General features: G+C 40.1%; 1 protein-coding gene across 2 annotated transcripts in view; it reads left to right on the plus strand.

Annotated features, from left to right (window-relative positions):
• Window positions 1-21,695, plus strand: part of mertka (c-mer proto-oncogene tyrosine kinase a) — a 29,666-nt gene extending 7,971 nt beyond the window's left edge. Inside the window, exons 1-19 of one of the 2 annotated variants that reach the window (XM_080869842.1) lie at window positions 4,906-5,197; window positions 6,260-6,551; window positions 6,637-6,737; window positions 6,820-6,990; window positions 12,944-13,030; window positions 13,125-13,240; window positions 13,315-13,504; window positions 14,185-14,330; window positions 16,878-17,013; window positions 17,725-17,875; window positions 18,409-18,497; window positions 18,589-18,684; window positions 18,808-18,888; window positions 18,976-19,068; window positions 19,185-19,303; window positions 19,658-19,767; window positions 19,941-20,100; window positions 20,494-20,630; window positions 20,887-21,695. In XM_080869842.1, coding sequence (XP_080725968.1) covers window positions 5,116-5,197; window positions 6,260-6,551; window positions 6,637-6,737; window positions 6,820-6,990; window positions 12,944-13,030; window positions 13,125-13,240; window positions 13,315-13,504; window positions 14,185-14,330; window positions 16,878-17,013; window positions 17,725-17,875; window positions 18,409-18,497; window positions 18,589-18,684; window positions 18,808-18,888; window positions 18,976-19,068; window positions 19,185-19,303; window positions 19,658-19,767; window positions 19,941-20,100; window positions 20,494-20,630; window positions 20,887-21,331 — 2,802 coding nt within the window. In that variant the 5' untranslated portion in view covers window positions 4,906-5,115 and the 3' untranslated portion in view covers window positions 21,332-21,695. Of the gene's footprint in view, window positions 1-4,905; window positions 5,198-6,259; window positions 6,552-6,636; window positions 6,738-6,819; window positions 6,991-12,943; window positions 13,031-13,124; window positions 13,241-13,314; window positions 13,505-14,184; window positions 14,331-16,877; window positions 17,014-17,724; window positions 17,876-18,408; window positions 18,498-18,588; window positions 18,685-18,807; window positions 18,889-18,975; window positions 19,069-19,184; window positions 19,304-19,657; window positions 19,768-19,940; window positions 20,101-20,493; window positions 20,631-20,886 lie in introns of those variants that run through there. The other variant, XM_080869843.1, reaches the window with a different exon arrangement.

Raw genomic sequence — 21,695 nt, forward strand, 5'->3', positions numbered from 1 at the left:
GTTTAAGGTTAATGTGACAGGGGAGTGGTCCGAGATGACAATATTGTGATATTTTGTGTCAATGACATACAGCATTAATTTGGCATCCAAAAGAAAGTAGTCACTTCTACTATATGAATTATGCCTAGTTGAAAAGAAAGAGTAATCCCTACCAGTGGGGTTTGCAATTCTCCAAACATCAGACACATTCGAATTATCAGTAAAAGTGTTAAGAAAAGCACTGGAGTTGTTCCTGACCTACTTAGTTAAAGAAGACCTGTCAAGGTAGGGGTCCAACACACAATTAAAATCATGGTTAAAATCATCATTAAAATCTAAGACATGGTGCAGCACAAACCAGCACAAACGTAGCACAAAAGTTTGACATCAAATTTGTTTGATTTGGGTAATGTGGGGGGGCTGGTTGACCTTTTGACCTTTACATTTTCATTAATATCTTTAAAATAGAAGCAGCACAAACAACAATTTTAGCAGCACAAACCAGCACAAACGTAGCACAGTTGATTGACACCCATTTTGTTGTATTTAATTGATTGGGGGGGGGGGGGGCTGGTTGACCTCTGATGACCTCTAGAAATTTTTATTAATATCTTTAAAATGATAGCGGCACAAATGAAATTTTTGCAGCACAAACCAGCACAAACGTAGCACAAATGTTTGATACCACTTTTGTTGGATTTGAAGAAGGTGGGGGGGCCAACTTCACTCACGTTCGAAGTTTGGGCTTCACCATTGTCGAGAAGCTCCAAGAAATATATCCACAGTATTCAGCAGGTTATGAATTTGATGAAAAAATGTGTTTGAGCACGTCAAACACATTTTCACCAGCTATCCCGGGGGACTTCACGCGCACATGCCTCACTAGCGCCCCCAAGGAGTGAATCATTCTTAATGGAGATTTTTTTTTTCCTATGATGTTTCAGCCGGGCCTCACTCTCACTTCTTGATTCAGAATGACATGCCAGTCTTGCCCCAGATTCATCTTTGACACATAAACAAATCAGTTTGAGAGTGGCGACGATGTGTGTTGCTGGTTTGTGCTCTGCCTTTGTGTTATAGATTAATAACAGCAGGGCTGAGTCAGTGCTGTCATAACCTTGAAGACTGGTTGTTTTTGTTTCACGCTGCCCTGAAGTGCTACATGATTCACTCAAAAATCTCAACTGCAGGTGTGGATAAATGCACTCGGTTCAGCTGTGAAGCTAACAACACAAAGGGCATCACCACATCCAGAGAAGCACACGTCAGTGTTATGAAGCCCATGCCAATGCTTTACAAGATGGTAGCTGATACTGGGTTGTTATTGTTTGTTTTTTTTGGTGTTTTCTAGTTCGTCCCAGACCTCCCACTCATGTTACTGTGACAGAGAGGCAGTCCAATAAGCTGACGTTGAGCTGGACTCCTGGGCACGATGGCTTCTCTCCACTCACCACGTGCCGAATCAGAGTAAGCCCCATGTTTAATCCAAACTGTGCCATTGTTTAACAGCGTCATACTGATCACATGTTCTCCGATCTAAGGTTAGAGAGGTCAGTCGGAGGGAAGGGGAAGTGACGACCACCAGGTTCATCAACGTCACAGTGCCGCCTTTTCACAGTGAAGTCCCTGGACTGCAGGCTATGACGAAGTACAACCTGAGTGTTTCCTGCAGTAACGAACAGGGCGCCTCTCCAAACAGCAAGTGGGTCGAGAGCAACACCACAGAAGGAGGTGTGTTGATGCTACAGGAACGATTTGAAGGTTGAATTATAATGCACACCAAGAAAACTTTAACAATGCAAAGTATTCCTAAATGAAATTAAACTCATCCCAGCATTTAAAACCCAGCATATAAAAATGCTCAGTCTGTGTTTGTCTTACAAACGATGATGATATTTACAATACAGGACCTGTGTGTTGTGCTCCTGCCTCCTTCCCATCATTCTTGTTTAGCTTTCAGGAGCACTGTGTAATTAACTGACTACTTTACTATCCAAAATGTGCTTAATGTAAGCTTGCTCACAGTTGCAGTGCAATAATAACTGGAATTTTCTGCACTTGCACAACTACCTGATCTGCCCACAGCAAGCCCTGTTCAGAAAATAATTGGACAGTTGACTGACAAGGTGATGCCTACTCCCTTGATATTTCATGACAAATTAAAGTACTCATACTAATGCACAGGTTGAATGCATGGTTTTCACTGTTTAAAAATGAGGCCAGAATTAATGTGTGTGCAAATGAGGGAGACTTATGATTTAAATCATGTTACATTATCAGTCAAACATGGTGGAGGCAATGTTATGGCGCTATAGCAATGTATGGCTGTCAGTAATTCTGGATCAGAGGTGATTATTGACGATGTATCTGCTGATATAAGTAGCAGAATGAACTGTTAAGTGTGCTGGGCCATGATCTCTGCTCAGATTCAACCAAATGCTGCACAGCCAATCAGACAGTGCTTCACAGTACAGATGGACAATGACCCAAAGCACACTGCACAAGCAGAGAGAGTTTCTCAAGGCAAAGAAATGGGATATTCTTCAGTGGCCAAGTCAGCTTCTCAGTTACTGAAGACAAAACTGAGAGACCCACAAACAAGAAGCAACTGAAAGCAGCTGCAGTAAAGGCCTGGGAGAGTATTTCAAGGGAGGCAGTCATTAATTATAAAGGATTAAAGTATTAAAACATCCCTTGTGTTTAGGTTTATGTTACTTTGTACAATTACTTTTGAGCCTCTGATTTTTTATTGTTTTTTGAAAAACAATTGAACTGGAAGTCTGTACTTGAATCTTATCTTGATTGTTTGATTTAAAATCCACTGTAGTGGTGTACAGGGACAAAACTACAACATGTGTGTCTGTGTCCAGCAAATTATGGATCTAACTTTCAAAACCAAACATTTACTTTAAGTTTTTGTTTTCCTCCTTTTCCATATCTGGACTGCACAAGTAAGTATTCCACGGAAAAGGCAATCAGGATGTGAGAATGAGTGATCCTACACAGGAATTAAACTGCATGTAATACTGTGTCAAACCTCGTACCTGAAAGAGGAAGGAGATACAAACATCTGTCAAGAAGATGCTGATGCACTTTTGGAGATGGTCTGATTTGTTATCAGAAAGTATAAGCACTTGTGAATTTGCATTCTGTGAAGTTGCACAAAGAACTGAGTAATATCTAGTATATGATATCGTCTCAAAAATCCTGCTTGAGTTTAAACCCACTCCACAGGTGTTTCCAGAGGAGAGTGCTGACTGGTCAGGAGAGAGAAAGTTAAAATGTAACCGTTAACACTGATAATGTTTGGTGAAGCTTTACAATGAGAAATGCAATGTGGCCATCAATCAATAATGCCAAACAAGAATCTACAGAAGAAAGCTTGATGGACGTTGAAGTGTTGCTTTTTCGACTCCTCTCAAGAATACATTTTGAACCTACTGCTCTCTGGCAGGTAGCTCCATGGTTTTAAATGCACCTTAGAACACACATGCATCAACACTACATATGAATGGGCGGAGGGAGGTTTGGAGTCTTTACACCCCCGTTCTCTGTTGCCCGTCGGGGCGGGGGTGCTGGGAGGAGGAGTTGGCTGTCCGATTGGGGTCTGGAATGTGGGGCCTCCCTGCTACTGTGGAGTCGGGGGCAGTCTGCTTCTCTCCACCCCAGGGAAAAGGGTAACACCTCCTGGTTCTGGGTGCAGTTTACCCCTCTAGCGGTAAGGGTACCTAGATCTGGGGTGCAGAGTAAGTTTGGGGAGTGTGATTGTGTGTACAGTGTCTCTCTATGTCTGTCTCTAGGTTGGGTGAGTGCTGAATATTTGCATATGTGTGCATGGGGGTCGGAATGGATGTTCGTATCTGTGTGTGCCTGTTTGTCTGTGTCTATATGTCAGGTCCGGTATTAGACGCCACCTCTCTAGGGACATCTCAGGCCCTCCAAGGTATGGATGCTATCTCCGCCCACCACTCCCAATGCTGGTGCCCTCAGACATCGGTGCATTGGTGGCTCTTGGTGTTCGGGGCTGGGCATTCAGGTACGCACCGGCTCACTCCCAGTGACTGCTTGTCGGTGAGGCCCCTTTGGGGGTGGGGTACCCTCTGCCTCTGGACCTGGGGCTCGGTCCACTCTGGCACAGGTGGCTGCTGGCGGAGCTCACAGGCACGTCATTGCAAACCCCTCTGGCTTCTGTTATTCGGCTGCTGGGTGACCCCTCATCTCAGGCTCTCCTCAGCTCTTTCCGAGAGAGTCGCACGGTTCCTCTTCCCCGCTGTTTTTCTTCTACTCCCTGTCTTTCTTGCTCCCTTTCCTTTCTCCTAGTCATGTCTGTCACGTATGTAACAACTGAAAATAAAATAAAATACACAATAATAATAACAAAAAGAAAAAATGTTGACTCTCAGCATTACTGTTCACGAGAAAATACAGTAATGTGATAAAAACAAGCACCTAAACTCCAACAGTAACTGAACAGCGTTCCTAGAACATGACTGAAATTTCAACAACAGCTTCTAAATGGACCTTGGATTCTTATTCTATTTGTGGAAGATCAGTAGCAAAAGTGACCACGTGGTGGAGTAGTTTGATTTAGTAGTAGCTTTTGTTTTGTTGTTATTTTTGTAACTCTAAGATTAAAGAGATCTTGTGTTCCTCTGTAGGTTTCATATAAGTTTTTCTTATTAGGTAATAGATTATTTGCAACTTTTTTCAATAGAAATTAAGAAAACAATAGAAAAGAAATAACAGAAAAATAAATACTAACTATATTATCTAGTTTTATTGAGTGATTGTAATAATCCTGCTTTTACAGCTGACTTCAGGCTGACTTTCAGTATTTCCCACAGACAGCATAAAGATATATCATCTATATGTTCTATAGTCTCTAGTATTTCCACACGCAGTCCCGCCTTCGTGGGATTCCATCTGTGACGTCCCACATGGTAAACGTTTTCCCCCCTCTTCAGCTACGTGGTGTTGCAACTATTTACACAAGCGACGCTGAAGCCACTCTGCTGGGTGATGTTGGATATTGTCGCAGCTGAATTGTGCGTTTTGGCACAATCCCGTCATATTTAAAACGCTTGCGGACCTGTGCTGTGGGACGAAAAGAAGCAGTTTAAGTTCTCGGGACCGGTCATGGCAAAGAAATCAGAAAAACCCGATTGGGTGGTTTTGTTTTCTACGACTATAGCAATACTTGTGTGGATTCCTGTCAGCGGTAAGTTGTTAATTTTCTTTCAAAGACTGTGTTTTGCTGCACTGACATCATTCTCATAAAGTTCAGAGCTCGGTCCGGGTCTCCTGTCCACTACTTTGCAGAGAGGGAAGTATGACGGACCGCAGCTGGGACAGATTTAAATATCTGGTTAAATAGTTTTGTATCAGTCGCTGGAAAACCGAGAAGGTTTCTTTGGATTTCTTTTTGTAGCATTTTGCTTTTTAATTAAGTCACAAAATGTGGCATAAACGGAACGGTGGGAGTGAGAGCGCGTCAGGATAGCTATAAATTAAAAATCCCGTGAGTTATAATTCATAGAAAAGCTTCAACAATGCTGACTGCGTAAATCACCTTGTTTTTCTCCTTGCGTGGCCCAATTATGCTATGCGTGCTCTTTAAAAAGCAAATCCAATGTGTTCTTTTTCCACTCTGTTAAATAATATGCAGTAAATAACCCTTGCCCTGATTAATTGTTACGATAATTTCCACTTTTTTCTCTGAAATTTTATAATGTTTCTAACTGTCCCGATGCATGCTCAAACACGTTGCGTTTCAGTGGGAGAGTGCGTTTTCACCTAAGTGACCTCTTCAGTCTCAACTGCCTGCAGGTTTCCCCAACCTTATAAACAGTTCATCTATTGAAAATGGTACCACTGACTAACAATGGGTCGTGAGGTCATTGTTAGGCAATGGTACTAGTTTCGGTCTGAAGAAGTCACTGGGATGGGTGAAGAAACGTTTCTCACAGTGAAAACGAAACATCCATCCATGAATTTGAATGCTAATCAATAAAAAAAAAAAAAAAAACAAAAAAAAAAAAAACGAAACATCCAGATGTTGTTGGAATGTTTTAAATTAATAATCAGTTGTTTGAGAAAACCCCTTCCCACCAAACTTCAAATCTTACTTTACTTACTGTCAGACCTACTCTACATTGTTTTAAAGCTTAGCAGTGTTCCATGAAATATTTTCTTGTAAAATCAATACCATATCTTTATCAAGTATATTTCCATTTTACCATTTATTCATTCTAACATAAGCTAACATGCCTTTTGTAAACAGCACAACCTTCCAGGACCTCGGAGCCTCTTGTGATACCTCGAGTTGTTTCTCGGATGTATCTGAGTCCAGATGAGCTCAGGAAACTCCGCTTTAAGCCCACCGTAGGCACCATTCAGCTGTCAGAGGGCCATGAAGCCAAACTGAACTGTTCCATTGAAATTCCTGATACCAGACTGGAGCCCGCCATCCTGTGGGTGAAGGATAGTAAGGAGCTGTCGCCAAACATCCATGTGGTGATGAATGAGCTCCACTCCATCACAGATGGGGTATCAACTCTCCTCTCCACTGTCATGTATGTATTACATGAAGGTGAAATGTGTGTGATATGACAGATTAGGTACATAAACTGATGTGTCCTTATGCATTACATATTACAGCATTAAACATGTGCAGAGAGTGGATGCTGGAGATTATCGATGCCGACTGAGTATCAGCAACATGTTGGTAGAGTCTGATCCGATCAGCATTCGGGTAGAAGGTGAGTTTTAGTATCCAGAGTATTCAAAACTTCTTTGTCCACACGTTTCTCAGTTCTTTCACACTTCTTTAATCTGACTTAGGGCTGCCAACATTTGTCAAGCAACCAGAGGACAAGAACGTAACAATATACACACCTTTCACCCTGTCCTGTGAAGCGGTGGGACCACCAGGCCCTGTTCATATCCGCTGGTTCCGTGATGGATCACCTTATACTGAGGTTTTCAGCTCTCCCAGCAACTTCTCTGTACCAGGTGAGTGTTGCCACCCAAAATAATCTTTATCTCTGTATCACAACCTCATACATAAAGACTTTGTTTCACAAGGATTTATCTATTAGCACTTCCTTCTCTTTGCCTGTTCCTCTTGGGGGGAACAAAGCTTCCTAAAACAAGTGTTGTTTCTTGTTTTTCTCCTTACTCAATGCAGAATGAACGTACATAAGACATATGACTCTGCATAATCAAGTCTGCAAGACACCTTAAGTGAGACAGAAAGAGGCTGAAGATGCACATTATGGGTTGTCACAGCAATACTTTGTTACCTTCTTTGCCTTTTTTTGTAAACTCTTGTTGAGCAAGAGTTCCCTTGATGTCTGCTCCATCTGTGCAAATTTATTGAAACTGCTTTTTGAACAAGCGACCACTCTACCTACTGAGCTATCCCTGCCTTTTGAGGCTAAGGGTGGAAGCATTTACCAGCAAAGATAAAGAAGTATTTGGCGCTCAGATGGCTACAAAGTATGGAGTTAGTCTGATTTAGGGTATCGTCACTCCGTTGGTAGATTCTATTCTGACTCATCTATGCTGCCTCAGCATCTGTACCTTGCTTACTGCAGTGAGATTTGTCACCATGTCCTGTGTCACTTGGGCTGTCTGCTGTACTGCTGAATGGTTATCAGCGTTCATTCATGCATGGTTAGTACGCATTTGTAACAATGCTCTGCTGACTGTATCGTGAATGCACTGGAGAAAGTGCTAAATGTGAAAAAACAACATTTGCTGTAAGCTTCAGTTAAGCAGTAGCTCAATAATGACAGAAACGTGCTTGTTGCCAGCAAACAGCTGGAGACAGCAGCTGGTTAGGCTAGTTTAGCATTAAGACTGTAAATTTTCCCAAAACACCACATTTTGCAGATTCTTATGACCATTGAAAGTGATCGGAAAAATAAGGGCAGCAAAGATTTGGTTGACAGTGTTTCAGTTTTGAACCTTAACCAACAGGCCACGAGACACGCTGCATTTTGGTTTCTCTATGAACAAACAAACAGTTTAGAGTTAGGTTCTTAATTTGTTGAACAAATTTTTAGTTTTTTCTCTGTACACCACTACACTGTCATTATGTCTTTATCAAACAATCAAACAATTGCAGACATCCAGTTTTAATTCTACTGCTTTTACAAAAAAATTGCATTAACTGGTTATAAAACCAGTTTTATACCCAGTTAATATATACCCAGTCCATTTACAGAGGTTCAAGGCTTGTGGGTCTGTTTTATTATTTAAATTTGTGTTTAATAAGAGCAATCATGCTCTATAGTGTTGAGGTCAGGTGACTGACCTGCACATTGAAGAATATCCCATTTCTTTTGCTTGAGAAACTCTTGGATTGCCTTTATTGTGCTTTGGGCCTTCACTCCATTTGTAGTGTGATGAGCTCTCTGATCAGTTTTGCAGCAATTGAAAGAATCTGAGCCGAGACCATAATCCTTTAAACTTCACAGTTAATCCCACTACTGTCAGCAGTCACATCATCAGTAAACACTAGTGATCAGTCTACTCAGTGACTATAGAAAACATTGATGACCCAACAGCTCCCTAAAACTGAAGCCCAATTACCGGTTCCTGGTTATCTCCACCGTCCTGGATAGATATTATAGAATACTTTGGACCATCTAAGGAGATTCGAAAGAAAAGTATCTGGATTACTTTAAGTTTCCTTGAAGACGTTTCACTTCTCATCTGAGAAGCTTCTTCAGTTCTAAGAGCAACTAGTGGGGAGTCCCAGATTTTAAGCCCTTAAAGTGCTTGTAAATCAGCTGTTTCTTTCCTTCTTCATACTTTTACTTTATGTCTTTCTGGTATAAGTTAACCTTGGTTTCATCTGTACAAAACTTTTTGTAGAGCTGGTCAGATTCTTTTAGATGTTTTCTAGCAAAGTGTCATTTGGCCTTCTTGTTTTTGAGTGTGACCAGTAGTTCGTTGCTCATTGTAAACCATCTGTATTTTAATTTTTGAAGTCGTCTGTTGGCCGTAGATCATGATATTGTTACGTCTACCTCCTTGATAGTGTTCTTGACTTGATTAGATGTAGTTTTGAAGCTGTTTTTCATCACCATGGAAATAATTCTGTGATCACGCACTTTAGTTCTCTGTGGTCTTTCAGGGCTTTCATTGGTCCTGAACTGGTCAGTTTATTGCTTCTTTTTAAGAATTGTGCTGTCTCTCTAATAGCTTCATTTTGTTTCATCAACCTAATGATGACCCCCCTCACCGGTATGGACATCTCTTTGGTCTTGTATTTAAAATTACCAGGAAAAGCTATAACCCCCCCCCCCCCCCCCCCCCCCCCCCCCCCCACAACAATACATCAAATCAACTCCAGATATTATGTTTAGGGCTGGGTATCGTCACTGATTTCTAGAATCGATTCAATTCCGATTCACAAGGTCCCAAATCGATTCGATCCACGATTCGATTTAATTCGATTCGATTCGATTTAAATCTGGGAAATTTTGACAGTCAGAAGTATAATTCAGATCAGAACATTTACATATTTTTGTATCTATAAAAAGGAAGCTGACACTCGCAAGACTTTATCCAAGGTGTGAGCATCACAGCAGATGCCTTTGTGTCAAAGTAGCTGAGGATAAAACACAGAAAAACATGAAGGTTTTCCTGGCCTGGGATTTTATAAAAATATTCTGCAGTACATCAAAAACGAAAGAAAACCATTAATTAATGAACATTACCTCTGACGTTACAGCGGTTTTATTAGACACACGGCTAAGCATTTTGCATTTTGAATAATATTAAAAAGTTTAAATTTGTTCAGTATTGAACAGCAGAAATGAGGTTTTCTTTTCGGAAGAATGTAAAAGGGAAAAAAACAGCGGCCGACAGCGCTGTAAGCAACAGTAGACTTGTGTAACAAGCAAGCGAATAATGAAGAAAGCGAAACTGTTTGAGAGAGGGGGGGAGGGAGAGAGGGAGAGAGAGAGAGCTGTGCATCGCAATGGAAGCAAAACAGTAAAAGAGTGAATTCATGACGATGTTTCTGTGAAGCTTAGTTTGGATCTTCTTTTGCTGCTGGTTCGGTCAATATTGTTTGGAGAGAGATCAAACTAACAGCTTTAGAATCAGCGCATAAAGGGCGTGAACACAAAGCGCGGACCCGGATCAGCGAGCTGTCGGCTTTCAGCCCCGACTGTGAGAAAGGCGACATCTAACTGATTCTGATCCGCGGGTCGCGCTGTGTGTTTAAGTCTATGTGCAGAATCCCTGTACCTGCTCTCATTTACTGTTTGGTGGTTCTTGAAATTTTGTGAGATGTCACCAGAGATTCTGGCATTTCGGACAAAATAAATTTATAATAAAAAATCGATTCAGGATTTTAATGAATCGATTTTACGTTATCCAAGCCAGAATCGATTTTAATCGATGAATCGATTATAAAAACCCAGCCCTAATTATGTTTGCTTCATTTGTCATGAAATGAAAGGCCTACCCTGACCATGAAAGTTCTTATCATTCAGCTGATAGTAAACTTTTAGTCCCTGAAAATGGGAGACTGTGTATAAAACACCCAGTACGAAATGTTCCCTAAAGTTTTCATGTTCATATCACTTTATGTGTTAGATCAGGACAGAACTGAAAGACATTAGTTTAAGTTTTAAAACAGAAATAACCAGAGAATTCAGGCATTTTGTCTTAAAAATCATTATAATATTTGTTAGGAACAAAGTCTTGACTGACTAACTGATTATTTAGCTGTACATTAATGTTAACATCAATGTCAGCTTATTCTTTCTCATGTTTCTCAATTAAGCAACAATGACAATTAATTGTTGCTTAATTGTGGTAAATTATTGCTACTTGTATTTAAAGGAAGGTATTTGAATATCAAGGCTTGTTGTAAAATGAGTTTTAGTCCCATGTTGTACAGAAATTGTATAACATTTTATAAGTAGACTCTCACTTTATCACCTCAAGTTTATGACCCCCTCTTTCTTCCCTAAAAGACAATATTTGTTATTAGAAGTACAACATTTGCTCTTTATGCCCTGATCCTTCATTTTGACTTTGCCACAGGCTAAACACCCCTGCAGTAGCCAATGCGTAGTGATACAGCCAAAGCTGAGGGGGTTAAAGGTTCAGAGTTGTGCTTTGGTCCAGCATGTGCAATCGCCCGGGCAGTAAAGGGAAGGAGGAGGGGGAGCTGCATAGGGAGCCTGTTCGGGGGTTGGCTCCGGGGACAAAGACCTCATTCACAGGACGGCTCACTACCCAGTAGGGAGGGGCTAGACACAGAGGGCTGCAGGCTACCAGGTCCCTGTGCAGGACCAAACATTGCTAAAGTAGAACCACGTAAACCCAGATCTCTGTGTAGTCATCTCATGCATACTATGAGTCTTGGTTTGCTAAATTTGGGACTCCAGGGTATCATCACAGTGCTTTTTGTTGCTTAATTGTGGTAAACTATTGCTACTTGTATTTAAAGAAATGATATTCCTAAACAGTAGTACAGGCTAACGAGGAATTAAGTTGAGATTGGAAAGCATTTTATGCTTCAATATTTAATCTGGCTCAGCAGCAAGAAGCTGCATAAGATTCAGTCTCTGGTGTTAAGGAAGAAGCAACAAGTTTATCACTTCAGCTTGAAAGAAACTGAGGGAGTAAATCTGGCACACAAAGCAATAATGAGTGAAATGCTTGGATTAGCTGCAGTCTGGCAGAGTGGCTTTTGGCTATATTTACTCCCTGAGAAGAAATTGGAAAAATAACATACATCTCATACAGCTCAGTAACCTGGAGCAACTCCAAACCGGATAAATAGAGGTTGGGAGAACCACACTGCAGGACTTACATGATGCATTTTGGTTTCTCCATCCCACTCGCAACTTTACATTTCCTCTTGAATTTAATTTTCCTATTGTGTTGCTGATTTTCACTTTGATTTATTTCCAAGTAGAATAAAAGCAGAAACGATAATTCTCCACCTTTTTAATCAATTCCCCTTTCCAGCAAATACACACCTATTGTGTACATTTAGTTTGCACTGTTATTTATGAAATGCCCTTGCTGTGTAACCCAATACTTTTTTTCATATGTTTGGTTAACATGAAACCTCTGGGAAGTCTCCTGATTGCTCATATGGTTAGTATAGACAGCAAGCACGTGTTGTTTTGAACCTGCTTACTTCCTACTATGCTGCTACTGTCTGTATGCCATGCAGTTTGCAGTGCGCTATGTCAAAATTAGATTTGCGCATTTTCACTCACGTGTAACTTGATTATTTAATTTAATCTAAGTACAGCTCTCTGTCTTTTTGCAAACAAATCTACTGTAGCCTGTGTTTAGGTGATAAGTGAAGCACACTTAACCCTGGTTCTCCTGAGCATAGAAAGGCAACCTCTCACATCAGTTCCAGTTATCTCTCACAAGCTGGACTGTGAATTGCTTTGTGGAAAAGTTTCTGAGATGGAAGCAGAGCACAAAAGGCTCATTATCGCTCAATGTCCCCGTCCTTTTCTAACTGGGCAGATCTGTTGCTGTTGAAAGACAGAAATTGTGTGCTGAGGAAAACAGACCCATCGAAAAGGATTGTTACTACAGTCCATCATACTGGAGAGGCTCAGTTTGATCTTTTATTGTAAGAGGCACTTCTTTGTGAAATTTGGAATTATGATAAAGGAGTGAATCATTCTTAAATGAGACTTTTTTTTTTCCTATGATGTTTCAGCCGGGCCTCACTCTCACTTCTTGATTCAGAATGACATGCCAGTTTTGCCCCAGATTCATCTTTGACACATAAACAAATCAGTTTGAGAGTGGTGACGATGTGTGTTGCTGGTTTGTGCTCTGCCTTTGTGTTATAGATTAATAACAGCAGGGCTGAGTCAGTGCTGTCATAACCTTGAAGACTGGTTGTTTTTGTTTCACGCTGCCCTGAAGTGCTACATGATTCACTCAAAAATCTCAACTGCAGGTGTGGATAAATACACTCGGTTCAGCTGTGAAGCTAACAACACAAAGGGCATCACCACATCCAGAGAAGCACACGTCAATGTTAAAGGTAAAACTGGCAGCTTCCAGGTCTAATAATATTCCAGATGATTTTTCTGCTTTAGAAGATGGTAGCTGATGCTGGTTTTTGTGGTATTTTCTAGTTCATCCCAGACCTCCCACTCATGTTACTGTGACAGAGAGGCAGTCCAATAAGCTGACGTTGAGCTGGACTCCTGGGCACGATGGCTTCTCTCCACTCACCACGTGCCGAATCAGAGTAAGCCCCATGTTTAATCCAAACTGTGCCATTGTTTAACAGCGTCATACTGATCACATGTTCTCCGATCTAAGGTTAGAGAGGTCAGTCGGAGGGAAGGGGAAGTGACGACCACCAGGTTCATCAACGTCACAGTGCCGCCTTTTCACAGTGAAGTCCCTGGACTGCAGGCTATGACGAAGTACAACCTGAGTGTTTCCTGCAGTAACGAACAGGGCGCCTCTCCAAACAGCAAGTGGGTCGAGAGCAACACCACAGAAGGAGGTGTGTTGATGCTACAGGAACGATTTGAAGGTTGAATTATAATGCACACCAAGAAAACTTTAACAATGCAAAGTATTCCTAAATGAAATTAAACTCATCCCAGCATTTAAAACCCAGCATATAAAAATGCTCAGTCTGTGTTTGTCTTACAAACGATGATGATATTTACAATACAGGACCTGTGTGTTGTGCTCCTGCCTCCTTCCCATCATTCTTGTTTAGCTTTCAGGAGCACTGTGTAATTAACTGACTACTTTACTATCCAAAATGTGCTTAATGTAAGCTTGCTCACAGTTGCAGTGCAATAATAACTGGAATTTTCTGCACTTGCACAACTACCTGATCTGCCCACAGCAAGCCCTGTTCAGAAAAAATGTTTTATCCACTAAAAACCTCTGTTGTTTTCCTGAAGAGTAACATAGGAAATAGGGGTGGTTTCACTGAGAAAACACAAAGTTCTTACTGGGTGGAGCTGCTTTCAACTTCCTTCCTAAATCCACCAGAGGGGATATTTTAGTTGAATGATTTGATATGCTGTGACCAGAAGTGACCGCATACCAAACCGTAATCAAAGATTTTTTTTGAAGAGTAGTCCAACTAATTTTTCTTTCACTTTATAGGTTTGCAATGACTGTGAATTATGTCATAATCCCATTTTCCATTTCTCGTTGCGTTCTTAGTGCCATCAATTCATCCCGGAAATGTCACAGTGCAGCTTGAAGGCTCGAGCTTGGTGATCGAGTGGAAACCTCCGCCCAGCGATAAGATAAACGGGATCCTAAGTGGTTATGATGTCATTGTTAGATATGGCACACGCCAGAAAAAGGTGAGCTTATCTGCGATAAAGTAATTAAATATAATCTTTTATTTTTTATTGTTTTACAACTGACAATTCTCGTTTCTTTTATTCTTCTTCTAACTGTTATTATTATTTTAAGAAAAAGAAAAGAAATGTACGCATTCAACTTTAAACTTGCTCTTTCAGAACACCTGTACCTAAAGTGGTAACTCAAGAAAAGTTTAAACCTTTAAACCCTGAATTTGTGGCTTTTTAAAAAATAAAAAAAATAAAAAATTGAATGAGAAGAATGATGTAGAAGCCTCAAAAACTCACAAAAATCACATGTTAAAAATGATATATTTAGCTTTAAAGGATTAAAGATGTGCTTACGCGAATGAAGGAAAGGCTGTTGTATTTTGTACATTCCTAAAAAATTAAGCTTTCTACCACTTTCTGTTTCCCAACCATTCACATTAAATACAACCAAAGGATTCTTCCGAAACGCATGTCATTCAGGCTTAAGGTTAACTGTAAACTGTATCAAAAACAGGTGAAAACTACGAGTGATGAAAATCTTACAAGGGATCCATCATGTGTTTCCTTATTTTATTTAATTTTTCCTTTTACAGCGCCACAGCTACTCTAAATTAACAATATTGGTTAATTTAATAATATAGGTTTTTGAGATGTTTCTAAAATATTTACATTTTACTATTTTATGACAGGTGTTCTAAATAATTTTTTAAGCACTCTATGGACTGTTACAGTTTCAGTGTTGAATATATTCATACTAGACAGTTTCAAATAGTTTCAAAGTGTGCATTTGAGTAGACTTCTCTGGTTCATGCTCAGTTTCTGATATGTTTTTCTACTCCTGGCTTTCAGCGAGTTCAGAGAGAGGGCATATCTTTAACAATTCCAGCATAAGAATTTTTATATAATAAACAACATAGAATAAAAATTCTAATAAGAAAGAAATAGACACACAAACACAAAATAAGTATCCAAGAGAAAGTCCAAGTAATAAATGTGCAAACAATGAAATGAGTTAAAGAGATCAAAGAGTTAAAGAGAAGAGATTGTATTTATGCTTGTGCAGTGTTTATTGTTTCATTCAGGAGTCTAATGATGTAGAAGCTGTTTGAGCCTTTTCTCCTCGTACAATACAAATATGAAATATTATGAAGAATTGCTTATGTAAGGTTCATATTGAAAACATAAGGTGTTATCTCTGATGCTCCTATTTAAGAGGGTGTTTTTTTTTTTATAACAATGACTAATGTATGAAAATATGAAAAGAATGAGTGCTGCATACTGGGAATAGCTGACCCTCCCTTTGTCTTCTCTACTGAACCACAGGTCAGTTATTTGCGAACAACAGTTTATTCATTTGCCACAAGGCATCATCGAGGCCGGGAAAGGGATTCGAAGGAAACTAGTTTCTTTAGATCAGCTTTAATAGCTCATAATGTTGTTTGCATGTAGTCACACTTCTCTTCCTGTATTAGTGCGCTCACCTACAATAGAGTGACTCCGTCCTTCCCGTCTGTGTTGTAGTTAAAGGAAGCTGAGGGTGTAAAAACTGGCCATTGGTAGTTTTCTCCATTTGGCATGTGCCCGTGAGTCATCACAAAGTAACTATGGTATGAAAACAATAGGACGTGAATGTGAGTTCCAGATATTCCTATGTATTGTTCATTCAGTTGATTATGTCATTACTGTAACTTTGACTGGAAATACATACAAACACAGTACAGCCAATCTGCTGTCAGGATAGACAAAGTCAGGGTAAATAGTTAAAATATGTCAATCAGTTTTAAATCAGAGGAATAAATAGATGCTCGTAATTGTGAATTTTTTGGCATTAGAAATCAATGGTGCCAATTATTTCTCTTGAATCTGAGATTAACATTTTCTGATTGTTTATTTCTGAAGGAATATTTAACCTTACGTTGCCCTTTTTTGTTGTCACAGACATGAGAGGTGTTAATCATGGGTTTAGAACTGCCTGTCAGCACAAAACAGTGCAGACTGAGATGTACCGTTTAGCGTATGGTGTTGTGAAATACAGGGTTAAGTCTGTCACATGCTCCCTCCCATTGAGCACATGAGCCTATCCTGAAAGTTTGTGTCCTTCCCTTTTTTTTTAAATGGGGACTTTTATTATATACAGTAATCACTACTACACGGTTCCCTTTGGATTTCCCAAAAGGGGAGCAGCTCTGTGAAATCAGCATGCATGCGCTTTGGGATGGGTTTTTTTAATCAATTAATTTTTGCATTTAGTGGAAATGAGGAAAAAAAGGAGAGAAAATGAGAGCATGCATAAAAAGTTGCTGAGCTGGATTTTGTGCTGTTGCACAAATGCACAAGACGTTCCTCAGCGTATTCTTGCACCAACAAGCTTTTATTTTCCTTAAAATCTGCTTCTTCTTTTAGTTCAACTTAACCTAATGTAACTTTCAAACTCTTGTGAACTATAGCCTTCTGTTTGAACTTTTCTCTCCAAGGTGAGCATGTTTTTCTTTTTGTTCAGTCAGCTATGACAGTAGACGCAATTCACTTTATGTCTTTTATTGTATGTTATTTCAGGTCCATAGTCTTACCACTTGGACACGTGTGGCTGTGGAGGAATTCAACAAAACCTACAGTGTGGAGGTGGCCGCATGCACGCAGGCAGGAAGAGGCATGGTCAGCCCACGAGTTGAATTGTTTGTGCCAGAGGACAGTAAGTGGCTCGTTCTGTTTATTTCCTCATCTTGAGCTGATAATTTGATAAATTGCACAGCATTGTTCAGCTGATGTCGTACTACTGTACTAAAATACCATTATTGCCTTATGAATAGATACCAGTGCCTATTATGGTTGCAGTATTTTTGGAAACACTAGCAGGAAAGCTCACAGGACTGAAATACTGCCTATTTTTCAGCTACTTTCATCTGAGATTAAAATCTTTTAAACTCTTGGATGAATCACCATGAAATACAGTACACACACTTTTGGTCCCTAGAGAGTTAAATAACTTTGGCTTCCTGGTCTTTCATGTGGAGCTGTTAATTTAGAGTTTCATCTCATCAAAATGTTGAGCAAAATCCTCCAAAAGTACTGACTTTACTATCAGGTGCAGGTGTACTTTGGGATCAGTGCTAAATATAAATTGTGAACATGGCAAAAATCAAGACTCTGGTGTTTCAGTTTTAAGCATGCTAACGAGCTGCTAGCTTTCATCTCAATGCAACACTGACTGAATATATTAAAGTTTCAAAAAAGGGGGAAACATTTGAATAAGAACTTCTGTTGAAAACTATCATCACAGAATAAAAAATGTTGGATGTGTTGCGTGAGCTGACGAACTCTACTTCAGATAACTGATCCTTAACTTAAATTGCTGGATGTCAGATTTCTAAGTGTTCTCCTTTGTTTCTTCTTCTTATCTCAGAATCCACCGTACGCCCTTCATCCGGCCCTGAGACAGCGGTAGCACACACCAACCATGTTGTGGGGATTGTGATTTGTACCGTCTTTGTCCTGCTGATCATCCTCTCTGGGGTTCTCTATTTTCGGAACAAGGCTTATGACTCCTGTTTTGGGTAGGCTTAACAATTAACAAGTAATTATCCTAGTATGATAACCTGATCTTTGAACTTGCTGCTGGTTAGTGTGTTCATGAGACAACTGTATTTACTTTGATTTTAATCAGCTAACAGTAAACTGCTGCTTTGCGATATATGTTTTCTTCAGTAGTAGTAACTTCCGGATTCACTTTGTAAACTTCCTTATCTTCCTCTTAGTCATTGGAGTCTGCACAGTAGGTCATGTAATAACTGTGCAGCTGGAGAGATGGACAACAAACAGCTGTCAATTCTCTGGAATTCTTCATTATGAAGTTCATGACTCACTGTTTCCACTCAGGATATGGATAGGAATGTTTCACAGGCAGCTTTTCAGAGAGAAAAACATTATTCCAACCTCAAAGTCTGGAAGGCAACAGAGAGGGTTTCCTCTCTATGACCTTGTCTTTAGTTGAATTTTTAAGCCTGTATGTTATTTCTGACCTCTTACAGCATCAGACAGAGGATTACCAACATTTCCTGCTTTTTCTTAACCCTGTCTCCCCCTGCAGGCAGCGGTGCAGAGATGAAGAAATGCTGCCGCCTGTCATACAGTACACGCAACAGAGGTCCTACAACCGATCAGCCATAGGAGTCACTCGTATGTTCTTGAATGCTACTACAGGAAGATTAACATGCATATAACATGTACGTGTTATCAAAAAAATGATGTTCTTGTCTTTGGTCTGCAGTTGAGAACCTTGGGATCAGTGAGGAACTGCAGGCCAAACTTCAGGATGTGATGGTAATGAGAACTCTGCTCTCAGTGGGGAAGGTTCTTGGAGAGGGTGAGTAATTAGTTTCATGTATCTAAATTTGTAGGCATCCATAACTACAGTAACATGTTCAAACGATTACAGTAAAATGCAGTATATGTGCGCAGGTTTACGACTGGTCTTAACTTTTACCAGGTGAGTTTGGTTCAGTGGTGGAAGGTCATTTCACACAACCAGATGGCACTTCAGAAAAGGTTGCCGTGAAGACAATGAAATGTAAGTGCTTGTGTTATGTAAAGATTAACTTAACTTTAAAAAATATGTCTTAACTAACAAATATGTAAAAAAAATTATACCACACAGTGGATAGTTTTTCTCAAAGGGAGATTGAAGAGTTCCTGAATGAGGCCGCTTGCATGAAAGATTTCAACCATCCTAATGTCATCAAACTGCTCGGTAGGAGATCTCCTCTTATCTTACTGCACGTTCTCTTTGCTTCTTTCTTTAGTCGCTTTCTTTTGTATATCCATGCATTTATTTTTGATTGTGCTGACTTATCCTCTTGTCTTTAGGTGTATGCTTGGAAGTAGGCTCAGCACACTTTCCTAAACCCATGGTAATTCTGCCGTTTATGAAACACGGAGATCTGCATAGCTTCCTGCTGCGTTCACGCCATAGAGAGACTCCAATGGTAAGATTTTACCCAAACACTAACTTTCAAATTCAATATCATATTTATTAGAGTGTGACAGAGTGGTGTAGTGGTTGACACTGTCACCTTATCGTAAGAAAGATAGATGTTAAATGTCATGGTCGGCTGGACTTCTCTCTGTGGATTTTGCATGTTTTCCTGGTGCCTGTCTGCGTTTATGTAAGAGTGTGTGAATGTCAGTCTTTTTGTGTTAGACCTGTGATGGACTGTTACCTGGACAAATACACCCCATGTGAGCTTGAATACACTCCAGATCCCGACCCTGAAATGAATAGATTATGATTAGACTAAACAATATTTAAACTGTCTGCTGTATTGTGTGTTCTTGCACAGTTCTTGCCCACTCAGACACTCCTGAAGTTCATGGTTGACATTGCTTCGGGTATGGAGTATCTCAGTGGTCGTAACTTTCTGCATCGAGACCTGGCGGCACGCAACTGCATGTAGGTTCCTTCCTCTGATTTATGTTCAAAGTAGAGCAGGCATTGATTGAACTTTTCCTGGCAACATTCGCAGCCTTCTTAAATAAAAGAACTATGATTTATTATTTCAGAGGTTTATCAAATTTGCTTTTTTTCCCATTAGTCATGAAGTCCACGCCTTGTTTGTCTTACAGGCTGCGTGATGACATGACAGTGTGTGTAGCAGACTTTGGACTATCTAAGAAGATCTACAGTGGTGATTATTACAGGCAGGGAAGAATTGCAAAAATGCCTGTAAAATGGATCGCATTAGAGAGTCTGGCAGACAGAGTTTTTACTGTAAAGAGTGATGTGGTGAGTAGAAACATAGCTTTACCAGTAACACACCTGTTTATGAAATCCAGTCACTAAAAGAACTGACTACTTTTCTGCACTCTTTGTTTTTCTTGCTGCTTTCTCTTGTGCTACAAGTGGCATTTTAAAAGGTTTGGTCTTAGACTTACACAGGGCACTGTCTCTGTCTCAATATTTATCAGTGTGTTCAACTTGTACGATTTTCCCCCTCTTTTGCACTTTTATCTTAAGTGTCAGATAAAGATTTAAAAAAATAAACTTTTTTGTTTGAAAAATGCAGAATATCGTACAGCTAAACCTGGGATAATACATGGTATTTCTATGTATTATCAGCAGGAAAATACCAGTTTGTGATGAAATATAATCTCAAGTTGAAATTCTGTTCTCACGCAGTGGGCGTTTGGTGTCACCATGTGGGAAATTGCTACAAGAGGCATGACGCCATACCCTGGAGTCCAAAACCATGAAATTTATGATTATCTAGTTGAAGGACACAGACTGAAGCAGCCCCCAGACTGTTTGGATGAACTGTGAGTGTCGTTCTTCACACAGATGTTGACTTTGGGTTTGATTGCTTTGAAAGTAACAATATTGACGCTATAAAAGTTTCATTTAATATTGTTGGTCTAAATCTTATATTGGAGGCTAGCTTTTTTTAAAAACATATTAACACAACAGTAAACCTCAAAAATAAATTGCTAAATTTTACAACCTTGAAAATATGCGCATTGAAATGTACCAAAATCGAGGTTCCAGTCTAATTATTTCTCAATACTTGGGGTCTAGGTATGAAATCATGTACAGCTGCTGGAGAGCCGATCCGCTAGACCGACCCTTCTTTCCCCAGCTGCGAGAAATGTTGGAAAAGCTCGCCGAAAAGCTTCCAGAGTCTTCCAGCAGGGATGATATCATTTATATCAACACCAGCTTTCCTGAGGAGGACCCCGATCGAGAGGCATTTCAAGCAGAGCCTCCTGTGTTGAGCTCCTCACCTTGCTGCAGCCGCATGGCAGCAGAAAATACAGTAGTTACCGCGGACATTCACGGGAGCGTGGCGGATGACCAGGATGATGGCAGCGATCGCTATGTGGTGGTGATTTCCTCCAGTGCGCCCCCGAGAGCTGCAACAGTGGATACGCCTCTCTTGTCAGATGATTCTTTAAGTCAAGCAAATGGGACCAGTGCAACAGCGATGGATCACAGCTTATATGACCCCGCCTTCATGCTATAGCATTTGGTACTGAGCAGTTACAGCCCTCGCATGGGTTAACAGTACTAATAATTTTGTCTTGTTGTACTGGAAGCATCTGCACATTTCCTGCTATGGACTTTCATAGATTGTTGGAGAGGCATTTCATGCTTTAAATGGCCAGCCTACATGTCAGTGTTTGTTGTTGCTTATACTTTTTTTTTTTTGCGTGTCAACCTCAAACACACTCATGCACATGTTCGATAAGCTTATGATACTCTGAAATGTGAAAAGTATTTACTGTATTGACTTCTGTGTTGCAGTGTAAATAGAAAATTGTACAGAACATTTATAAAAGGATCTTTTTCTTTTAAAATAAAGGATTTATTGACTTCTTTAAAGTAAA

The sequence above is a fragment of the Rhamphochromis sp. 'chilingali' genome (assembly GCF_963969265.1).
Source record: "Rhamphochromis sp. 'chilingali' genome assembly, chromosome: 20".
Classification (NCBI taxonomy): domain Eukaryota; kingdom Metazoa; phylum Chordata; class Actinopteri; order Cichliformes; family Cichlidae; genus Rhamphochromis; species Rhamphochromis sp. 'chilingali'.